The 21,672-nt window shown below is 35.9% G+C and overlaps 1 protein-coding gene across 4 annotated transcripts in view; it reads left to right on the top strand.

The window, feature by feature from the left end:
• Il13ra2 (interleukin 13 receptor subunit alpha 2) overlaps nt 1-20,263 on the top strand; it is a 41,020-nt gene extending 20,757 nt beyond the window's left edge. For 3 of the 4 annotated variants that reach the window (XM_029473334.1, XM_029473333.1, XM_029473332.1), the window contains exons 7-16: nt 3,555-3,735; nt 4,382-4,490; nt 6,052-6,203; nt 7,115-7,268; nt 7,800-7,920; nt 12,773-12,957; nt 13,929-14,074; nt 15,388-15,532; nt 19,170-19,285; nt 20,064-20,263. In XM_029473334.1, the coding sequence (XP_029329194.1) occupies nt 3,688-3,735; nt 4,382-4,490; nt 6,052-6,203; nt 7,115-7,268; nt 7,800-7,920; nt 12,773-12,957; nt 13,929-14,074; nt 15,388-15,532; nt 19,170-19,285; nt 20,064-20,120 (1,233 nt within the window). In that variant the 5' untranslated portion in view covers nt 3,555-3,687 and the 3' untranslated portion in view covers nt 20,121-20,263. The remainder of the gene's footprint in view (nt 1-3,554; nt 3,736-4,381; nt 4,491-6,051; nt 6,204-7,114; nt 7,269-7,799; nt 7,921-12,772; nt 12,958-13,928; nt 14,075-15,387; nt 15,533-19,169; nt 19,286-20,063) is intronic. The other variant, XM_021153905.2, reaches the window with a different exon arrangement.
• Nucleotides 20,264-21,672: the final 1,409 nt, after the last annotated feature.

Below are 21,672 nucleotides of genomic sequence, written 5' to 3'. Positions count from 1 at the left end.
CTCTTTCTTCCTTTTCTTATACTAATATTTTCTTCTTCTCAAGGCCCATTTTTGGCTTATATTTTTAAATGCTTTAAAATGTGAATAGATGCCGGGTGCGGTGGTGCACGCCTTTGATCCCAGCACTCGGGAAGCAGAGGCAGGCAGATTTCTGAGTTCGAGGCCAGCCTGGTCTACAAAGTGAGTCCCAGGACAGCCAGGACTATACAGTGAAACCCTGTCTCGAAAAAAAAAATGTGAATAGAGCATATAAATTTTTATAACTCTAATTCTTTTTTATCCGGAAACAGTCTCAATAAACCAGCTACTTATTGGCAATATCAAATTCCATTTGTCAGCTTATGATAAATAATTATTTATTTCAGCAACTTAATCGCTTTTCTTGTAAGTAAATACAATGAAAAAATCTATGGTAATTTTAGATAGTTCAGACAAAGGTACTTATTGTTACCAACATAGAAAAGGGATATTTTCTTTTATCCACAAAGACACCACATTATATATTACTAACTTAGAATAATGGTTCTCAAGCTGGGGGTCAAAAGTCCATTTCACAGAGGTTGCCTAAGACTATTGAAAAAAAAAAAACCCAGATATTTACATTAGTATTCACAACAGTAGCAAAATTGCAGATATGAAGTAGCAACGAAAATAATTTTATGGTTGGGGGTTACCACAGCATTGGGAACTGTATTATATATAGGGCTCCAGAAATAGGAATGTTTAGAACAAATGGCTTCTTTCCTCATTCATTTTCTATAGATTTTTCGCATCTCTGAGGCCTTAAAACAGTCACATCTTTTACCTTTTTATGACACTGATACTACAAACCTATTGGCTAAACTACTGGAAGCTCACCAAGTACATGAAATTATTATTATTGTTAAATATTGATAAAGACAGAACAATTGATCAACAGTGGTACTTGAAACTGGAGATTAATTATGAGTGCCTAGTTATCAACACTGGCATATAAAATCTTCATTTGTAGTGGGGCCAATATATAGATATAAGAAAGTTATTTTGAAGATTTGACTAGTGGCAAGATCCTTGTAAGTGAGACTCTTTCATGTCTATAGAGCAATTCATTATTTCCATATTCCTTGCACCATATGCAATCTGATTTTTATCAGCATGAAATCCCAGTCAGGCTTGTATTATTAACTCCATTTCATACATGGAAGACATAGTTGTGTCTAAGCCTACTAGATTAAACACCAGTAACACATATGTGGAAATTTATATTAGTAAACGTCTCAGCTATAAATTTATTACTCTCCCAAAATAATGTTGTCAGCCTTTAAACTCCCATGTCATTATTAGGAATGTGCCTGAGAAGTCATTTACCACCACCCATAACCTTGATTGTGACTTGGAGAATCTTTGTCCTGGCCCTCTGGCTATTTCAGGAACACCTATCTTAAGTTTTTCAGTGTTCTTTATTATCTGGCAGGAAGGAAAACAGTAGAGATTCAATTTAGTGTCTAATGTGGAAAGGAGGACAAAGAGGTCTTGTGATAACTGCCTGTGATAATACATTTCTTGAGAAACCATATTATTGGTAAGTACCTGGATCTTTTCCAATAATGCAAGGATTATCCAGCCAATTCTTGTGTGTGTCTGGAACTTTTCCAATAATGCAAGGATTATCCAGCCAATTCTTGTGTGGGTGTGCAAGTACATGCATGAGTGACGCTGTGTGTGTGTGTGTGTGTGTGTGTGTGTGTGTGTGTGTGTGTCTTTTATCCATGAATTCACAGGTCTTGGGCGTGGGCTGGTGGAGTAACAGTTTCAGCCTCAGCCTCAGCCTTAGGTAAACCTTAGAGAGAAGGGGTTTTGTTGTTATTATTTTGAAGAAGTGGAGAAGAGAAAAGAGACTTTCTTTCCAATGGGAGACTGTGTCAGTACTAGTGTTACATAAAATAAAGTGGGTAGAAACAAGAAGTTGCCTTTCTTATTGCTCTTAGGCATGGAAAACACCTAGTATTGTTTGCTATCCAAGGCACTGGCTCTACATTATTTAGATTTAAATCCCTGCTTCATCGTTTACATTCTGTGTGACCTGAGGCATGTTGTTTTACTTCTATGTGTCTCAGCCTCTTGTTTCTAAGGTGTCATAAAAATAGTATACATGGCCAAAGAGAATTTTAAATATAGAGTTAAATAGTTTATAAAGTGAATAGTGCTCAGGATTCATTGTAGGAGATTATTATTATTATTATTACAGATATTATGATTTGCTGTTTGGTTTTTGTGTGAGATAAAATAGTTATTAGGCTATTAGCATGTGAAACATTATAAACAAAAAGTCCCCTATACTCAATGCATTTTTATAGATTATTTTCTCTGTTATAAATATGATAATAGAAGTAAATGGTAAGGTAGCTGACTAGGGTAGAGACAGTAGGTTGCAGAAAATCTGGTATGAAAAAGCTTTTTTGATGTTTAATAATTTTTTATTATTAGATATTTTCTTTATCACCATTTCAAATTTTATTCCCTTTCCTCATTTCCCCTCTGAAAACCTCCGTAACCCATCCCCCCTCTCCCTGATCACTAACTCATCCACTTCCACTTCTCTGTACTGGCGTCCCCCTACACTGGGGCATTGACCCTTAACAAGACCAAGGGCCTCTCCTCCCATTGATGTCCCACAAGGCTATTCTCTGCTACATATGCGGCTGGAGCTTTGATTTCCTCTTTGGTTGGTGGTTTAGTCCCTGGGAGCTCTGAGGGTACTGCTTGGCTCACATTGTTGTTCCTCCTATGGGGCTGCAAACTCCTTTAGTTCCTTCAATCCTTTCTCTAGTTCCTTCATTGGAGACCCTGTGCTCAGTCAGTCCAATGCATGACTGTGAGCATCCACTTCTGTATTTGACAAGCACTGGCAGAGCCTCACAGGAGACAGCTATATCAGGTTCCTGTCAGGAAGCTCTTGTTGTCATCCACAATAGTGTCTGGGTTTGGTGAATATATATGGGATGGGTCTCCAGGTGTAATAGTCACTGGATGGTCTTTCCTTCAGTTTCTTCTCCACACTTTCTTTCCGTATCTCCCCTCCATGGGTATTTTGATCCCCTTCTAAGAAGGACAGAAGTATCCACACTGTGGTCTTCCTTATTCTTGGCTTCATGTGGTCTTTGAATTATATCTGAAGATGTGACTATTTGTATAAGACTGGCGAAATGGGGAGATGGGCTCTTATTGAGCAATTCACAATAGTTAATGGTATTTGGGAAGAATGTATCATTTTCATTGATAATGTAGACACTGATAAGTTGTCGATACTCCAGTAAAAATAATCTCCCCACTAGCTTCTTTATACAGCACTAATTAAACTCAGTGGGTCATAAGCAGAATATAGAAGGGGGTGTTGTTGAGAAATAGTGTTTCATCTGGAGCAAGGGAGGCTGGAGAGGGTAATGAGGGAGAAAATGACTAAAATTTATTGTTATGCTTGTATAAAACTCTCAAATAATTTAAAAAGGAAAAATACTTTAAAAATGAAGTATCTATTTGTAGTGGTTAATCTTTAGATTTTGATCATTAAACAGTGTTCTTCAAATCTAAAAGAGACCACCTTATGTCCTGTGGCAATGCAATGCTGCTACCAGTTTAAAGAGAAAAGAGAAGCTCTGGTTTTCCCACAGAAGAATCACTTGTCTTGTGAGTGGTGTGCACACTGTGATGGAGACAGGATGCCTGGATATGAACTTTGATGACAATATCAATGGAGTAAGAGTTGTAATGAGGACATTGGATGGAAGAGGGAAGAAGTGAAAAAACACTTAAAAGCTAGGAGGAGGAAATGATATTTACTTATAGGAAAAATGGTCAAATCCAGGATAGCTCTGAATAGACAATGATGACTTCATCATTATAAAGTACAAGGACAAAGTTCTTAGTTTTCTGGGGTGTTCATGTAGACTTTTAAATTATTTTTACAAGTTAGATTACTTTCAAATACTACTTTTTCTTAGAAAATAGTATACTTCAGTAGGTTTTATTTGCATTTAGAACATATGGTTCTTATGAATACAGGGATGTCCAAATTTCTTCTCAGGGATAGTCTGCTGGATTTGATTTCAGACAGAAGGCTTCTTAAAGTCATTATATCCAGGTCAGAGTCTCAGTAAGTGTGTATGGAGGAGTGTTTCCAGCTTTCTTTATGTGGGTTAGTCTTGATCTTAGGGGACCAGAATCCTCGTGTTGCATTTGCCTTGACTCTAAGGTTAATTTCCATTTCCACAGCTCAAGGGGCACAGTTTTCCTGTCTTTCTAGAAAGTACACAGATAGTTCCCAGAAATATTATCTATTATGTTTACCCACATGATTATTTGAAGTACAATAAATCCCCACTGTTGTCTTCTCTCTTTTCAGAGTAGAGCTTTCAGCACACTAAATCCTGGAGAAATGGCTTTTGTGCATACCACATGCTTGTGTTTCATTCTTCTTTGTACAATAACAGGCTATTCTTTGGAGATAAAAGGTAAATTAATAAATTTAATTTTAATGAAGTAATCTTAAAAGATATGAACCGTGTTTTCAGTATATATCATAAAAGTGTAAAACTTGTAGATAACATCAGTAATATTACCAGCATGTAAAAAAATATATGTTCTTCATAGCTACTCATATGGATAGGTAAGGTAACTAATGATCATATTTTCGTGGCTTAAATGCTACATCATAAAATAATTACCAGACTTCTTGTATAGGATATTTTGAGGAAATAACTTAAGTATTTGAAATTATATATTCCTATCATAACTTGAATCTTTTCTTATTATTCTTACTTTTATGACAATCAGAGAAAGCAGAAAATGGAAGTTAAACACTTCAGTGTATACTTCAATACAAATAATTATGAGTTTTTCAGTGTCTGATGAACACTTAGTTTGACATGGATTTCTAACTTCAAGGAAGAAAACAACAAATTTGATGTGTCATTTTCACTGGGGAGACTCTCTAGGCTCAGATATGGAGTCCCTGGGCAAGTTGTATGAAAATGAACAACATTCATCACAGAGAATTAGTCAAGGGCTAACATGATGGTAATATTGTAGTGCTACTAGATGTGTTACTTAATGTGTAGGAAAGGCTTGGTTTTTCAAACTCTGGAGACAGATCTGAACTTCACTGAGCTGTAGATTTAATTATCTCCACCGACTACTCACAAGCCATGCCTGTACTCCAAATTCTTAAGGTTCTTTGCTTTTGCTTTTCCTGTATCCATTCACAATTTTTATGCTGATCATAACATAATACTGAGTGAGTATTGAGTGGTTCTTTTTACTAGAGACATTTATATAACCTTTATTTATATAATATTACACAAATTCTGGTGTACATGTCCACTGACAATTCTCCATGGCAAGTGTACAGCCTTAGTTCCTAAAGAGACAAAGATCACATTTTCCTCATGTGCTTTTTAAAAAAAGGACAGTTACACAGAAATATTATGGACTTCAAATTTATTAATATACAAAAACATCTTCCTTGGTTTTTATTGTGCCTGCTGGTAATGGTTGTTTTTGTTTCTTTGGTTGTTTTGTTTTGTTTTGTTTTTGAGACAAGGTTTCATTGCATAATAAAACTGGGCTCACTTTGTAGACCAGGGTGACCTTGAACATACAGCGATCTTTCTACCTATTCACCCTGAGTAATCATCTCTCTCTCCTAATGTAGCATTTTGAGATTACTTTAGTATATCCACAAAGTTATGAAACCACTACTGCCATAAAATTCCAGAATACTTTCATTCTCTGATGGAGAGACCCTGTGCCCCTGGTGACCACTAATCTACTGTCTTCACATACACGTGGTTTTATGAGACAGCTTCCCTGTATATAGAATATGATTTCAAGGCTTTTCCAGTTACAGCCTCTTATCAGTGCTGTATTCATTTTTCTAGTAAAATATTATCCCACTGTATAGATGTGCTAGAACTTTACCCAGTAACCAGGTGATGGGCATTTGGAAATTATTCACATTCAACAGTCTTCCTCATAAAATACAGGAAAAATATAAATACTCTCCTTCCATTTCAGTTAATCCTCCTCAGGATTTTGAAATATTGGATCCTGGATTACTTGGTTATCTCTATTTGCAATGGAAACCTCCTGTGGTTATAGAAAAATTTAAGGGCTGTACACTAGAATATGAGTTAAAATACCGAAATGTTGATAGCGACAGCTGGAAGGTAAGGAAAGCTTGATTTGTGATGTCAGAGTGATCTGATCATTAGGTGTTTCTTTGTGACCACTGACTTCACTATCCATTACTTTGTGTGCCTTAACAGTTCTAGTTCTTATATGAAGAGCTGCCATGTAAGCTTCTGTGCACTATTTTGACCTCATTCAATATTAAGACTAAGAAAACTAGAACTCAGAGAATATGAACTTGAAGAACATTTGTGCATTTTGCTGTATTTTATTCTTTCTTCTTTTACTAGATTATTTTCTATAATTCTAACAAAATCCTCAATGTAAAGTTAAATCTTTGCATACACATCACAGAACACAGCATTGTTCTTTACATGGATGACAAGATCTCAATGAAATGAATTATTAGCTATTTATAAAGTCAACTAATGTGTTCATTTGGAGCTCTGTAACAAAAGGTATACCATTAGCTCTGTAATTCAGCTGGGGAATATTAATGAGCAATTAAAGCCTAATATTTATTGAAAAACATTTTAGACAAGATACACTGCTGGGTTACAGAAATATAAGACTCTCTCATATATTATTTTTTCATCTTTCAAATACTTAGAAATTGTCCACTTTTCTCCAGGTGCCTCTTAGACTTTTTTATTTTATGGGATTCTTGAAGGTTTTATAGTATATCTGAAATGACAAATCTTTGGCCATGCAATACCCATGTCTGAAAATGATCCATTTAACTCCAAATTAAGAGCTCATGTTCCTATCACAGAGTCTTTTCCTTTGCTAAATGTCTTCTGTTTTGTTTTGAATGACCTAATTGAATAATACCATATACAAAGGTTACTATTGACAGAACTATATCTGGGGTAGTATATCGAATCTTAGATATTAATTGTTATGTTCCATGTATTTCTAAAATGGACTGTTTCATCTTTTTATCAAACAGACTATAATTACTAGGAATCTAATTTACAAGGATGGGTTTGATCTTAATAAAGGCATTGAAGGAAAGATACGTACGTATTTGTCAGAGCATTGTACAAATGGATCAGAAGTACAAAGTCCATGGACAGAAGCTTCTTATGGGATATCAGATGAAGGTTAAGACGTTTCTTTTTCACATTTGATATTATCAGAAAAAATCCATGTAGAGAATAAGTTCCCTAACCTTTTTGATGAATGAATCATATAGATGATTTTATGCACAGTAAATCCTGTGACAATCAGACATAAATAGAATCTTTCTTAGTTTAAGTGAGTTGAATTTTTAACTCATTAAATCAACAAACTAAAACAAACAAACAAACTAAGTCTACATCTTATTGGTAGAGTCCTCAGTAAGGAGTTATATTACTAAATGGGGATGGGAATTTGCTCAATTCTTGAGAGCATCTTAGAATAATTAATTTAATACTTTGACATGAACTACAGTAAATAAGCCCTCAATCCTTTTCAGGTTTGCCTATACTCCTTACAGTGAAGTGATTTCTGGTAGCTTCCTTTTGCAATCTTTCTCATTATGCTGATTGCCAAATGAATTAGCAGAGCCAAAGGAAATACCATTGCATAGTGATTGCATAGATGATCTGTCACCATGTCTCTCAGGTATTCACAGCTCATTCATTTCATAGGAAGTTTGGAAACTAAAATTCAGGACATGAAGTGTATATATTATAACTGGCAGTATTTGGTCTGCTCTTGGAAACCTGGCAAGACAGTACATTCTGATACCAACTATACCATGTTTTTCTGGTAAGTATTTTTATACTTAAAATCTTTCATTGGGCAAACATCTGTCAGGATTAGTCCAGAGTACAAGCAACTATATCTCTATTGAATTCCAACCATTTTCTTAACCAGAGTCACATGTATGATGATAATTAATCATAATTATGTGGGAATCTCAAGTTGAGCATATAGCAAGGTATTCCGTGACTATTTCTATACAGGATGAAGTATTTCATCCTACAGATATCTGGGTTTATTGTTTTAAAAGTTTGAATATTTTTTATACACTTAGCTTTTTATAAAGCAGTAATCTGTTAAAGTGGATCTTCTTGCTGTTTTTTAATTAACTGTTAGTGAAGCTTTAAAAACAGAACCTTTTAAAGATTTTATTTTCTATGCACATTTAATACATTCTAGGCACAATCACCCCTCCCCTCCTTTATTTTCTTTTCTCCTTCTCAACAAGCCCTATCCGACTATCTTGTCTTTTTGTTTTGTTTTAATTCTCATGTTGTGGTCAGCTGAATTTAACTAGGGCTTGTGTGGGCATGCATGTGGCACATGGGTGGTGGACCAGCGAAAACATAACCCTCCCCCTCACCCTCCCTGCCCCCCGTCAGCAGCCAGTTCCTTAATTGCTTTATGGTAATACAATCACCCACCACATTCTGACATTCTTTTGCTAAGTTGCACATCTGGTTTTCATTTCCTTTCTCTATTGTAAGAGTCTTCCTTTAGACTCCCCTCATTCCTCACTTGGACATCTGCCATGACCTCCCAAATGGTGGCTGCTCAGATTGTACCATTTTTTCTTTTCTGCTCATTTCTGCATCCTGGAGCTACCTTTGTCTTCCTTGTCTTTTCATATAGCATCTCCTGACCATATACCCCCAGTACCTGCATATTATACCCAGGATCAAATCAGGTTGCATTTCAAGTTTTCACCTCACTGTATCACTACCTTTCCAGAACTATAGCTTGTTATGGCCAGGATCAGTATGCTACTCTATAGATCCATCTTTACATTTCTTTTCCTTATCCATGTCTTGACTTTTGTGCATTTTTCAATCTGGAATGGCCTCTGCCTCACTTGGTTACCAATTCTTTTTCATCCTTCTAGGCCCATGTGATGTCTAAATTCATTGACTCTGCTGATCATGCCAGTTTCTGTTCATCTTTGCTACTGAACTTTTTATAGCACTTGCTTTTTTGTTTGGATGATACTCAAACTTATCTCATATTTTGTCTCCTCAAGTTTTTTGTTTTTTTGTTTGTTTGTTTGTTTTTTCTTAAGATTGGTGGATGTGAATCAATTCTCACATTTCTCTTAACTAATCACAGAAGGCCGTACTCATAATAGATTAATACTAATCATTAAATGAATAAAACCAAGGATGGCAACATGGATAAATGGAAAAATCAGAGATTGTACGTTTACCAAAGAAAGACAAAGCAAGATAAGCCAAGCTTGTAGTATTTGTGAACTTTCAGCCCACACTCTGATTGCATCTTTTAAAAGAAAAACACAATATATAAATGATTGGGCATAAAGGATTAGTGCTTTTGAGAACTGGGCTCTAAACCCTGCTCTGGCAACATGTAGCTAGGGAGCCTTGAGCAAACAGTTTCCTCTTAAGGGAATGTTTCACTTTCCATATCTTAAATTGAATGGACAAATTTCTAAATTTTTGGTAATTAAATCAATAAATATTAAACATTTGTTAAATGAGAAACACTGCTCTAGTTTAAAAAAAAAACACAGCAAAGAAGAGAGGAAGCCACTCTTCACAGTGTCCCTTCATGTTTAAGATAACTTATCCTCCCTTAGTAAAATGGGGAGAAATAAAAATTAACATTTCACAGAGTGTATGTCATTTTTCACAGACACAAAGTCACACAGTCAATTTTTGTAAACCTAAACAACTGTTCGGCATATTGATGTATACCTGTCATCCCAGAATTTGGGCGGCTAATGTATAACAATCATGAATTTGACACCAGACCACTGGGCTACATAGTAAGTTCCAGGATAGTGTATAGTGAAATCCTATGTCAAAGAATAATGAATAAACAAAGTCAATCATGGATATCGAGTTTCCTGCACTGCAAGCAGGCAACTTTCCCAAAGACTAAAATTTTTAAACACTTCCCTAAATTAGGGCACTTGGTAGAAACTACATTTAGTAGAGTTTAGATATTTTCACTAGCTCCTTATCAGCTGCTATGCTGGTCTCATTTTAGAAGGGATTTTCGGCTGCTTTTAAAGCCAAAATTACATTTTACATTGCAAGCTAATATTTTTTTGGCGGGGGATAAGTCAGGAATTATTGATTTAAGAATCAGTTGTTAACAAGCCCTTTCATCCCAGCTATATCACCCATACAAAGTTAACTTTATTTTTTTTTAATTAGGTATTTATTTCATTTACATTTCCAATGCTGTCCCACAAGTCCCCCACATGCTCCCCCCCACCCCCCACCCCTACCCACTCCCACTTCTTGGCCCTAGCGTTCCCCTGTACTGAGGCATATAAAGTTTGCACGACCAATGGGCCTCTCTTTCCACTGATGGATGCTATGGTAAAATCTCTTGCTTAAGGTAAAGGGAAAAGTACAGGTTACTTGATAAAAGTTACACTGCACTTTGCTTTGTTCATTTCACTTCTTCCTCTAGTCATGGGTTTTCAGGCTCATATCATAGTGCTATAATATCAGAGGATTTCTTTTTATTTTAGTAAACTTGAGAAAATTATATATCTGCTTTTACATCTTATTTCTTTTGTCTTTCTTTTTTTTTTTCGATCAAAGCTCAATTTTACTATTTCCAGACACTCAGTTATAAAGGAAGGGGGAGGGAACCCGATTTCCCGCCAAGTAATTCAGGGTCCTGTAGCAAGATGAACACGTGTGTGCCTCCAAGCAGCAAAGAGGCAGGGTCCAGCAGTAGGCGTGGCAGGACGAATGAGCAGGAAGCTCCACCCTTGAGCAAGCAGGTTCAAGCAGGTGGGGGAAGGGAAACCACATCTCCTCCCATTAGTTAACAAAAAAANAAAAAAAAAGAAAAGGCTGGCCTGAGGCAGAAAAATTATCTATGTTCAATAGTTCTGCCTGAGTTCTTAGGGCTAAAGAAAAAACCTGTTTCCATGGGATTCCCTAACTTTTCTAATGGTAAACTGTATCTGGCTAAGACTGTCCTTATTATCCTAGTAAACCACTAACAGAATAGCGCTGAACTGTAGGTTCTGACTTTATAATGCTAATTAGTGCTGAATAGGTAACTTCCTGGTTGCATTTTAAGTAGGGCGTTGGAACCCTGGCTAAAGAATAACACTGAGTTGATATTCGTCCGCAATTTTGGATGACAGGCAGGGAAACAGGGAGAAGGGGCAAGACCGGCTGGCTCCTTAGTACAAGGCCAATTGCTTTTTTATTTGGGTGGGAGGTAGTGAAGGGCTTGCCCTTTCGACAGTATGGTCTCCAACCTCTCTCCCCCCTATAAATTAAGTTTAATAAGGCAACGCTTAACTGAGGTGATCAAATGATTTTCTCATCCGTAGATGAGTGGGCCTTTAACCTTGGCTTGGGTGGACATTGACCGGATTCCTCCCGTGGGTTTTATAACGACCCACATCTGTGGCTCTTGGTATCTTTTGGGGAGGGGAGGCAGAGCCTTAGGTATTTTTGGTTTTTAGCTGGAATCAGATACCAACCTCCTTTAAATCAGGTGTGTCACACAGGGAACTCAAAAACGGTCAAGCTGGACCTTCCCCCGCAGTAATCTTCTGCGCCACGCGGTAGCCATACTGTATTCGTATGATCACGAATCAGTACACGCAGGTCTGAGTCCTGCGCGGTCTCTAGTGGAGACCTGCTTGTGGACGTTGTACATCGTGGTGCGCACTAGGCTCCGCACCACGATGTACAACGTCCACAAGCAGGACTAATTTTACTAAGTCTGAATATACAGTCTCTGATGTACTATTGTCATAAAGTTAAAAGGCTAGAAGCTAGTCTAAACTGGAAAAATGACAAGCAAGGATGGATCTAAAACATGAACTTAATCTTTTAGTCCTTTTAATTAGGACACTGAGTTAACTTACCTGTCAGCTTGGCACACGAATTACTAATATGCTTCTGTAGCGTTCTGTGGAGAGAACATGTTTTTCCCTTTCCTAATAAGGTAGCTGTTTTAGGATCAATCTATAAGCCAATAAGTAGACCCTTTTAAGATACTAAAAAGCATTTATTAATCTTATTTCTACTCAAATTGTTTTCTTTGTCAAATGTTACCAAGGCTACCTAAGTATTAGCAATCTTTAATTCACAAATGTTGATGAGTCATCAAAAAGTAAATAGATGGATAATACTTGAGTTCCTTTGAGAATTTATGAAGATTAGCAATAAACTGAAGCTACATGATGTTAACTATTCCTGTTTTTCCTGCTGTTGAATATATAGATCTTATTGTTGCATGTAGCAAATAGTAGGTGCACTAAAGCATAAAATGCTGTTAAATTATTCTTTTTTTGTGTTATCCATTTTATAACTTAACTTTCTCTATTTATTTGAGAATGTTGTACATGTGTAGCATATTTACATCATTTCTACCTCTCTCTCCTCCCTCCAACTGGTCTTGTAACATCTCATTTCCACTCAAATTCATGACATCTTTTAAAAATAATTATTGTTATATGTATATGTACATATATATGTATATATGAGTATGTGTGTTTATATGTATATGTATAATCTACTGAATCAATATACTGTGCTCATATGTGCATTTCATATAATATAATAACATGATTTAAAACTGAGCACCAAGATTAAAAAAAAAATGCTACTAAACAATTCCTAAACTGCTTCTTGTGTTGTAGGTATGAGGGCTTGGATCATGCCTTACAGTGTGCTGATTACCTCCAGGATAATGAAAAAAATGTTGGATGCAAACTGTCCAACTTGGACTCATCAGACTATAAAGATTTTTTTATCTGTGTTAATGGATCTTCAAAGTTGGAACCCATCAGATCCAGCTATACAGTTTTTCAGCTTCAAAATATAGGTGACATGAGCAAATGAAGTCAACTTAAAACTTGCTGATTTTCCTCTAGGCTATTTCTAAGTGAGCAGAAGATGCAAGAGAAGAGAGTGAGATTGATTAAAGCGATGGTAGTGCAAACCCAGAAGCAAAAGGCAATCCACAGACTCTATTAATCATGGCATCCAATGATAAATGATTGAGAACCAAAACATTTTTATTTCTTCAGAATTTGTATTTTTATTTCTACCAGTTATAAGTGTGAAAGTTTCTATAATCAGGCAGAACTGGTGCAATGCCAGATATATAGTGACCACAACATATGTGTTACTTAGAAAACAGTCACAATAGTAGCTGTAGTAAAAGTGGTTTGGTTGTTTCTAAAGTTGTAAAAATGGGATAATGATTGCAATGACTTAGGCTTCTTATTTTTTTCTCTTGACCTTAAATATTTATCAGTGTAGGCTTTATCAAAAACAAACGAACAAAAATTAGTTTCCCATGCTGGATGATGGTGGCACATGTTGTTAAATTCAAAACTTGGAAGGCAGAAGCCGGTGGACCTCTTGAATCCAAGGCCAGCCTGGTCTACAAAGCAATTTCTAGGACAGCCAAGGCTACACAGAGAAATTCTGTCTCCAAATACACAATGCGCACATGCGCGCACTTGCACACACACACACACACACACACACACACTCACAGTCACAGAGAGAGACAGAGAGAGAGAGAGAGAGAGAGAGAGAGAGAGAGAGAGAGAGAGAGAGGCAGAGAGACAGAGACAGAGAGAGGGGGTGAGTTTCTCAAATAACACATTTTTTTAAGAAGTCCACCTTGATTGGCAAGCAACTGGTTTTCAGTCACATTATGAGAATAATCTTGACCCATGTAGTTTGTCTCTGAAAGTTTTGCTTATGGAGTGTCCCAAGCTTTAGATGAAGGATGCTGCTAACTTAGCAACTTTCATATTGAAATAGTTTCCTTCTGCTTTTCAGTTAAACCATTGCCACCAGAATTCCTTCATATTAGTGTGGAGAATTCCATTGACATTAGAATGAAATGGAGCACACCTGGAGGACCCATTCCACCAAGGTGTTACACTTATGAAATTGTGATCCGAGAAGACGATATTTCCTGGGAGGTATGGATATTGTACTTATTTGCCAAAATCATAAATATAACTTTTTAAAATGTAATAGGATACTGGATAATCAAAATCTGTTGCTGTTCAAAAAAGAGTTAGACCATGATAATTATTTCAGTTTATTTTCCAGAAGGCCAAATCCAGTGGACAAAGGAAATATATGTATATTTAAACAAAAGTCTAATTAGTTACACCAATTTTAATGTTGCAAATACAGTCTAGTCACTTGTTTTCAATTTGTGTTAATAAATGAAATATCTCAAGGAAATTGAAATAGATTGCATGAACTCCAATAAGACTCAAACAAAACACAGACACATACACACACACATACACACACAAACCACTTCTTTAAGTACAATCATGAGGTCAAAATTAAGAGTCCTCAGGTATACTAGACATTTTCTAGAGAAGAAAGGATTGTAAAGAAAGTGATCATTGTGAGACTCCAAATCTCAATGATATGGTGATTTCTTTTACCCCACCTTGGTATACCTCGTTTTATTTATTTCCAGTTTAGAAATTGGTAGAGACAAGAAGGTGAACTACTAGTTTTCAATGACTCAATTCATATACAGGTGAGAAAAATGCTTACTGATTAAGTATAGATGGCCCAGGCTGGTTAATTGACTTGGCAGTCAGTTTAAAATAGATTCAAAATCTGATTGCCAGTCTACTTAAGTTTATACTATTTATTTTCAAGGCTCTGTAGATAAGTTAAATAAATAAAAAGCAATAATTACATATTAGAAGACTTCTGCAGCATTTTAAAGTGTAAACCTGAAGTAATTTCTTTAGGATTTTTTTCCCTTGTGATCCCTGTGAGAACATCTGAGTATCTTGTGGTAGTCTTATATATGAAGTGGTAGTTTTGTGTCAGTTCATGAGCATTATTACATGAGACTTTAAAGGTTAATCAGACCAAAAAGAGGAGGGGGTGCACTTTCAGGATGAATATTTTGGTTTCCATAAAATCAACATTCAGTAATTCCCATATAACTTTTTCCCATTTATAGAACCTAGGATATCTGACACTAATATGGATATTGTGGACACTAAACTATGTAGAGTTGTGACTTATTGCACATGATGTTTCTTATTACAAGTAATCTATAAAAGAACAAAAGATAAAGTTAAATACAGAGAAGTAGTGGAAGAAAATGCCTTTAAAAATCAGTGTAGAGTAGTGGACTTTTCTAGTAACTCAATACTGTTGTTTTATGTCCCAAAACATTTTGAAGCAGAGAGATGAAATCATTGCTGTTGTACTGAGTTCAAATAAACACACCATAGTTTTCCTTGGCTTTCAGTCTGCCACAGACAAAAATGATATGAAGTTGAAGAAGAGAGCAAATGAAAGTGAAGATCTATGCTTTTTTGTAAGATGTAAGGTCAATATATATTGTGCAGATGATGGAATTTGGAGCGAATGGAGTGAAGAGGAATGTTGGGAAGGTATGCACTATAAGGATGAGAACTAAGTAACTGGGGCTATTGGGTAGCAAAATGTATTTCTTCTCAGTGCAGTTGTAAATTGGAGATCAAATAATCTTGTGCATCTGTAAATGGAGAAAAAGTAAGTACTTCAATCGAAGATAGGCTTACTGGAAATCTAACATTCATTTGGAACTAGATATCTTGTTCTGTTTTAATGTAATATTTTTGTTTGTCTTTTATAAGCATTTCATAGTTCTTAGGGCAAAGCCCAGAGTCCATTTTAATCAATATTTTTTTGTGCTTTCAATTTTCACTAGAACAGAATTTTTAAGAAGGAGATACAGCTGGCTCCAAGTGTCTTAACAATACTTACTGATCATTTTTCAAATTGACATGTTGTCCTGGTTTCATGTCTGTTGCTGTGATAAAATATTCTATCCAAAAATAACTTAGGGAGGAAGGACTTACTTAGCTCAGGATTCCTGGTTATATACAGTCTATCACAGTAAAGCGGTTTAGATGGAAGAAATTCCAAACTGCTCCTCATATATACACTAAAGAGCAGAAAGCAATGAGTGCATTCACATTGCCACTGGTCAGGCCCCTGTCTCCTTTTCATTTAGTCCAGGGCCTATCCCGTGGAATAGTGCATCCAGACTCAATAATTTCCCTTGGCCGTTTCTTGCCACACCAGCACCATGCAACAACCCCCACCCAGTGGTCAGCTGCCACAACACCCAGCAACCAGGTAGAAACAAAACTCTAGAAATTTATAATTAATTAGTCAGATTTATATATCAATAAATTTTCAATTCACAAGATGCCCATACAATAATATCAGGGACAACTGATAATGATACAGGCTGCCCACCTATATTAGACAAGTTGCCCCAATTATTCTATCCCTATATGATAACACATCTACCTGTGGCTATTTAAAACCATGCGGATTCTGAATCATTTTGTTCATTGGCCTCCATCTTACTTTCTCCTCTCTACCTGTCTGTCTGTCTCCATCTCTGCCACTCTTTGCTCTGCCTCCCTTTTCCCCTATCCAATCACTGGCTTCTTGTTGTATAAATAATTAAATTAATTGGACAGGGAAAATCCTATTACAGGTATTCTCACCTCAGTTAACCCAAACAACAGAGTGCCTCACAGGCATGCCCATGGGCCATCCTGCTCTAGACAGTCTCTCATCTAGCCCCTCTTCTAAGATGATTCTATAGCATGTCGAGCTGATAATGAAAACTAACCATGTCAGAATTTGTATTTAGTTAAAGCCATTACTTTCTGTACGAATGGAAAGTGATTTATGATAAGAATGTTTTCAGATTTCATAATGATCCAAACATAAAGGCCTAGAAGGTGGCACATAGTATGATTTAATTCAGAATATATTTATATCACTATAAATTATTTGATAATTATTCAAAATTAAAGAAAATTCCATTCAGCACTGCTTATGCTGTTATTTATATATGGATGTAAGTGTAAACACTTACACATGCTTCTACTATAGTGGAATGGTGTCTCTACGTCCCTCTACCTACAGCAAAAACATTGTTCAATTTTGTTTATTAAATACTTTTAAAGTACTTACCATGTATCAGATTGCAGAGATTATATATTCAGCAGTATTTATTACTCTTGTCAAGTCTTTGTTATTCCCAAGTTGGGAAAAATTAATAATAACCAAAGAAAATATATTATACAACCTGTAGAGAATACGGATGAAGATAGTATTGGTAAGCAAGAGTTCAAGCAAGAGATATATGTATAAAGAGAAAAAATAATTTTACTCGTTTTACATTTTTTACTTTTGAAGCCACTTTTGGAAATCTGGAAAATACTTGTGTGTGTGTGTGTGTGTGTGTGTGTGTTGAGTTATATTTTGTCAGTAGTACAAAAATTGTATAAAGTGGTTATATTGATTTCTTTACTTATCAGTAAAGAAATTTTTCTTATTTCTTTATATTATCATAACATACATTTCTTTGCATTACACATAATCTCATCAGTAATGTAGGGTACTGAGAGTTCTTTTTCCTTGACAGGTATCTCCTGGTAGAGTGATAACTTAGACCTACAATTTAAGAACAAAGATTTTCTGGCATTGCTTATACTTTTAGATGATTAGGTTACATTTATTTTGGGGTATTTCAAGTTATAGAAAAATAGGACAATTGCACATGCACACACACAAACACACTTAGTTTAAGCAACACATATCTACTTTTCTACAATTCTTGAGAAACTGAATGAAAAATCTGAGCTCAGTTCACTGACCACGTTCCGGTGCTCAGAATCGTCCTTTGTTAGTTTTAATATTTTTTGTCTTTTTTCCATCTGATTTGGCATAGTTTATTACAATTAGTATACACACAAAATCATATAAACTCCATAAAGTAAATGGTTTTTTTGAAAAATTTATTGGGTATATTTTGATTGTATTAACCCCCTCTACTCCTCCCATAACCACTCTTCCACCCTTACCTTTCTACTACTCCAAATTTGAGTTGGCATTGTCAGCTTTCTTTAATAACGACCCCTGTTCATTTGACCATATTCCAGGTCAGGACCCATTTCCATGAGCAACTGGGTAACACAAACTGAACTTGATGGGGGAAATAAGTAGAACAGTAATGTTTCTGCATTGTAGGAATCGTCTAGATTAGAGAACACAAACAGAGTATCAGGAAATGAACTGTCTGTCTTGCTATTGTTAATTCTGCATGTCAGGAGACTTATACTGTCTGTTACTTCTCCAGAAATTACCCCTGTAAATCTTTGCTATGTTAAGCATTTGAATTTGGCTCAAAATTTTCTATGACAAACTAAGATCCCAAGGGAATAAGACAAAGGCAAATTGAAATGGGAGGTAGATGTATAGGTCTAGCTCTAAAATTTAACATGCTGTGTGTTATTCCAAAAAAAAAAAAAAAAATCTGAGCTACTTGACTTGGAAAAGTTTTCTATAGTTTAAGTGTATCTACTGACTGTTATTTCTATGGAGAAGTAACATTAACACATCATGCCTTGGTCAGGTCTTCTTTGGATGCTTGAATTCTTGCCTAATATGCTCAAGGCCTGGTGTTCAATCTCTACCAGTACTAAAATAAGGGGAAAACCCTACAAAAAAAAAGCAGAAAAGAGAAGCTACATCTAAAATATCAAACAGCAGCATAATGTCTTGTCACTTAATTCAGCCTCTAAGGCTTCAACAAATCTTAGATGGTGACCTTGTAAGGTCAGCTTCATTAGCATTGTGTGTATTTTTATCATGATACTCATATCTTTATTAAGATAATATCTTATTCTTGAGATTTAAGAGATACATGAGATTTATTTGTTTAATCATTTGACTCATGTACTATGGGTTTTTAATGAGAAATATCACAACATCAAATTTTAAGCAAAATTATATTGTTTTGCGAGTTATTTTTGTAATTGAATTGGGATACATATCACAGTACATCAAAGTAGATTTTCTGTATGCTAAACTCAGAACCAATTGTGGCATCTGTGCATTGACAAGTATGTCAGTTAAATTCCACTACTGCATTATTGACAGTTTACTTATGTATTAAATGTTTCAAGAGTCTTTATAAACCTTTAACATTTCTCTTTTTATTGTTATATTTTTTAATCATAGGTTACACAGGGCCAGACTCAAAGATTATTTTCATAGTACCAGTTTGTCTTTTCTTTATATTCCTTTTGTTACTTCTTTGCCTTATTGTGGAGAAGGAAGAACCTGAACCCACATTGGTAAGCTGTTAAGCTTATGTCAAATAGACATACAGAGTAATACATTTAGAACGCAAAGGCCTGCATTTTATACATTTGTCTGCTCACTATAAGGTACAACTGATACTATACACATTATTGTAATATCATCAGAAAGTAGTCAGTTTGATACTGAAAACCCACATTTTGGAGAGTGGCGGTTAATTCTGTCAAAATAGGAGAAAAATACCTAAGAACATGAAATACTCCAGATCTTTAGATGAGAAAATTGCACAGTGCACAGACTCCAGGAGACAGATTGGGAGGGGAGAAAGTGACATAGGTGGCAGGGACCAAAAACATCTGGTCACATAGATTTATAGCTAAAATGAGAGAGAAATAAATGTATGCACACTTTACCATTCAGCTTTCCTTCTCCATTCTTACCTAGTCCAGGGTACAAGTCAAGGGAGTGGTGCTACTCAGAGTGGGTTGGATCTTCCAATATCAGTTAATGTAATTAAGATTATTCCTCACATATGTAACCACAGGTTCACATGACCTGGAAATTCCCTCATTGAAATCCCCTTCCCAGATGACTTAGAATTGTGTCAAGTTGACACTTAAAACTAGCCATGGCATAGGCTCTAAGGGAACACTGTTTGGTGAAAAACATCTTAATACTGTGTTTTGTATAGATAGAATATGGGCTGTCCATGGAATGTTTCTCTTCTTTGCTTGTTAAAATTTTAAATTGTTAGTACTAGTGAAATTGTATTATTAATTATTTGCTAGTGACAGAGTTCTTTTTGGATTTCAGAGCCTCCATGTGGATCTGAACAAAGAAGTGTGTGCTTATGAAGATACCCTCTGTTAAACCACCATTTTCTTGACATAGAGCCAGCCATCAGGAGTCATATTAAACTCAATTTCTCTTAAAATTTCAAATACATCTTCTTGAAAATCAGTGTTTGTCCTAATAGTGTTGGGTTTTTGACTAAAGTGATGGATATATATCTCAAGTTGGCTTAGTGTGTGATAGTCCTGAATCAGCCTTTCAAGACATTACACATGTGTGATATCATGGTTAACTTCAATAAATTTAGGTAGACTTTATGGTGCACAGACCTTTAGCAGACAGTAAATTTACTATATTCTAGTAATTGCTTTGTTTCCTCATAAATCTGTGGCGAAAGATCTATATATAGATACATCAAGAGATGGGTCATACTTTATTCAACATTGTATTAATAAGATAATATGATTTTTCAATTTAAACTAACCTATCGAGATATAGCCAAGTCTTGAAAAATGAGACTTAATGGTTTTGTGGATGGTTCTTTTAAACTGAAATTTTGGGTGAAAGTACACATCATGAGTAAGTATGAAGGATGCTTTGAATACATTCCCAGTTCTGCGAGTATCACATTTTAAAAAATAAAAAGTTGCTATAAGGTTGAAAATTATGACATGACTGAGGACTATACTTGAAAAGTTCAGAACTCATATACATCATGGTAAGAACCCTTTGTTATTTTAAAGGTAGCCTTTCTTTTAAAATATTAGTATGTGTCTATATGTACTCATATATATTAATGATCTTATGTGGAGGTCCAAGGACAACTTTATTTATTTATTTATTTATTCATTTATCTATTTATTTGTTTATTTATTTTTAACAATTTTTCTATTAGATATTTTCTTCATTTACATTTCAAATGCTATCCCGAAAGTCCCCTATACCCTTCCTCCGCCCTGCTCCCCAACCCACCCACTCCCACTTCTTGGCCCTGGTGTCCCCCTGTACTGAGGCATATAAAGTTTGCAAGACCAAGGGGCCTCTCTTCCCAATGATGGCTGAGTAGGCCATCTTCTGCTACATATGCAGCTAGACACATGAGCTCTGGGGGTACTGGTTAGTTCATATTGTTGTTCCACCTATAGGGTTGCAGACCCCTTCAGCTCCATGGGTACTTTTTCTAGCTCCTCCATTGGGGGCCCTGTGTTCCATCCAAGAGATGACTGTGAGCATCCACTTCTGTATTTGCCAGGCACTGGCATAGCCTCACATGAGACAGCTATATTAGGGTCCTTTCAGCAAAACCTTGCTGGCATATGCAATAGTGTCTGCGTTTGGTGGCTGATTATGGGATGGAGCCCCGGGTGGGGCAGTCTCTGGATGGTCTATCCTTTTGTCTTAGCTCCAAACTTTGTCTATGTAACTCCCTCTATGTGTATTTTGCTCGGTATTCTAAGGAGGAATGAAGTATCCACATTTCAAGAGTCAATTCTCTCTTTGCACCCTGGGTCATGGAGTTCACACACTGCTAAGCTTACTTGTGGCTTTGCCTTTCTTAACATTTATCAGCCTTGTGAGTTTTGGGAGGCTGGATGCAAGCCAGTGCAGACATGTCAATGATCATAGAAAA

This window comes from Mus caroli, chromosome X (genome assembly GCF_900094665.2).
Source record: "Mus caroli chromosome X, CAROLI_EIJ_v1.1, whole genome shotgun sequence".
Taxonomy (NCBI): Eukaryota; Metazoa; Chordata; class Mammalia; order Rodentia; family Muridae; genus Mus; species Mus caroli.
This window is presented reverse-complemented; position numbering and strand designations above follow the sequence as displayed.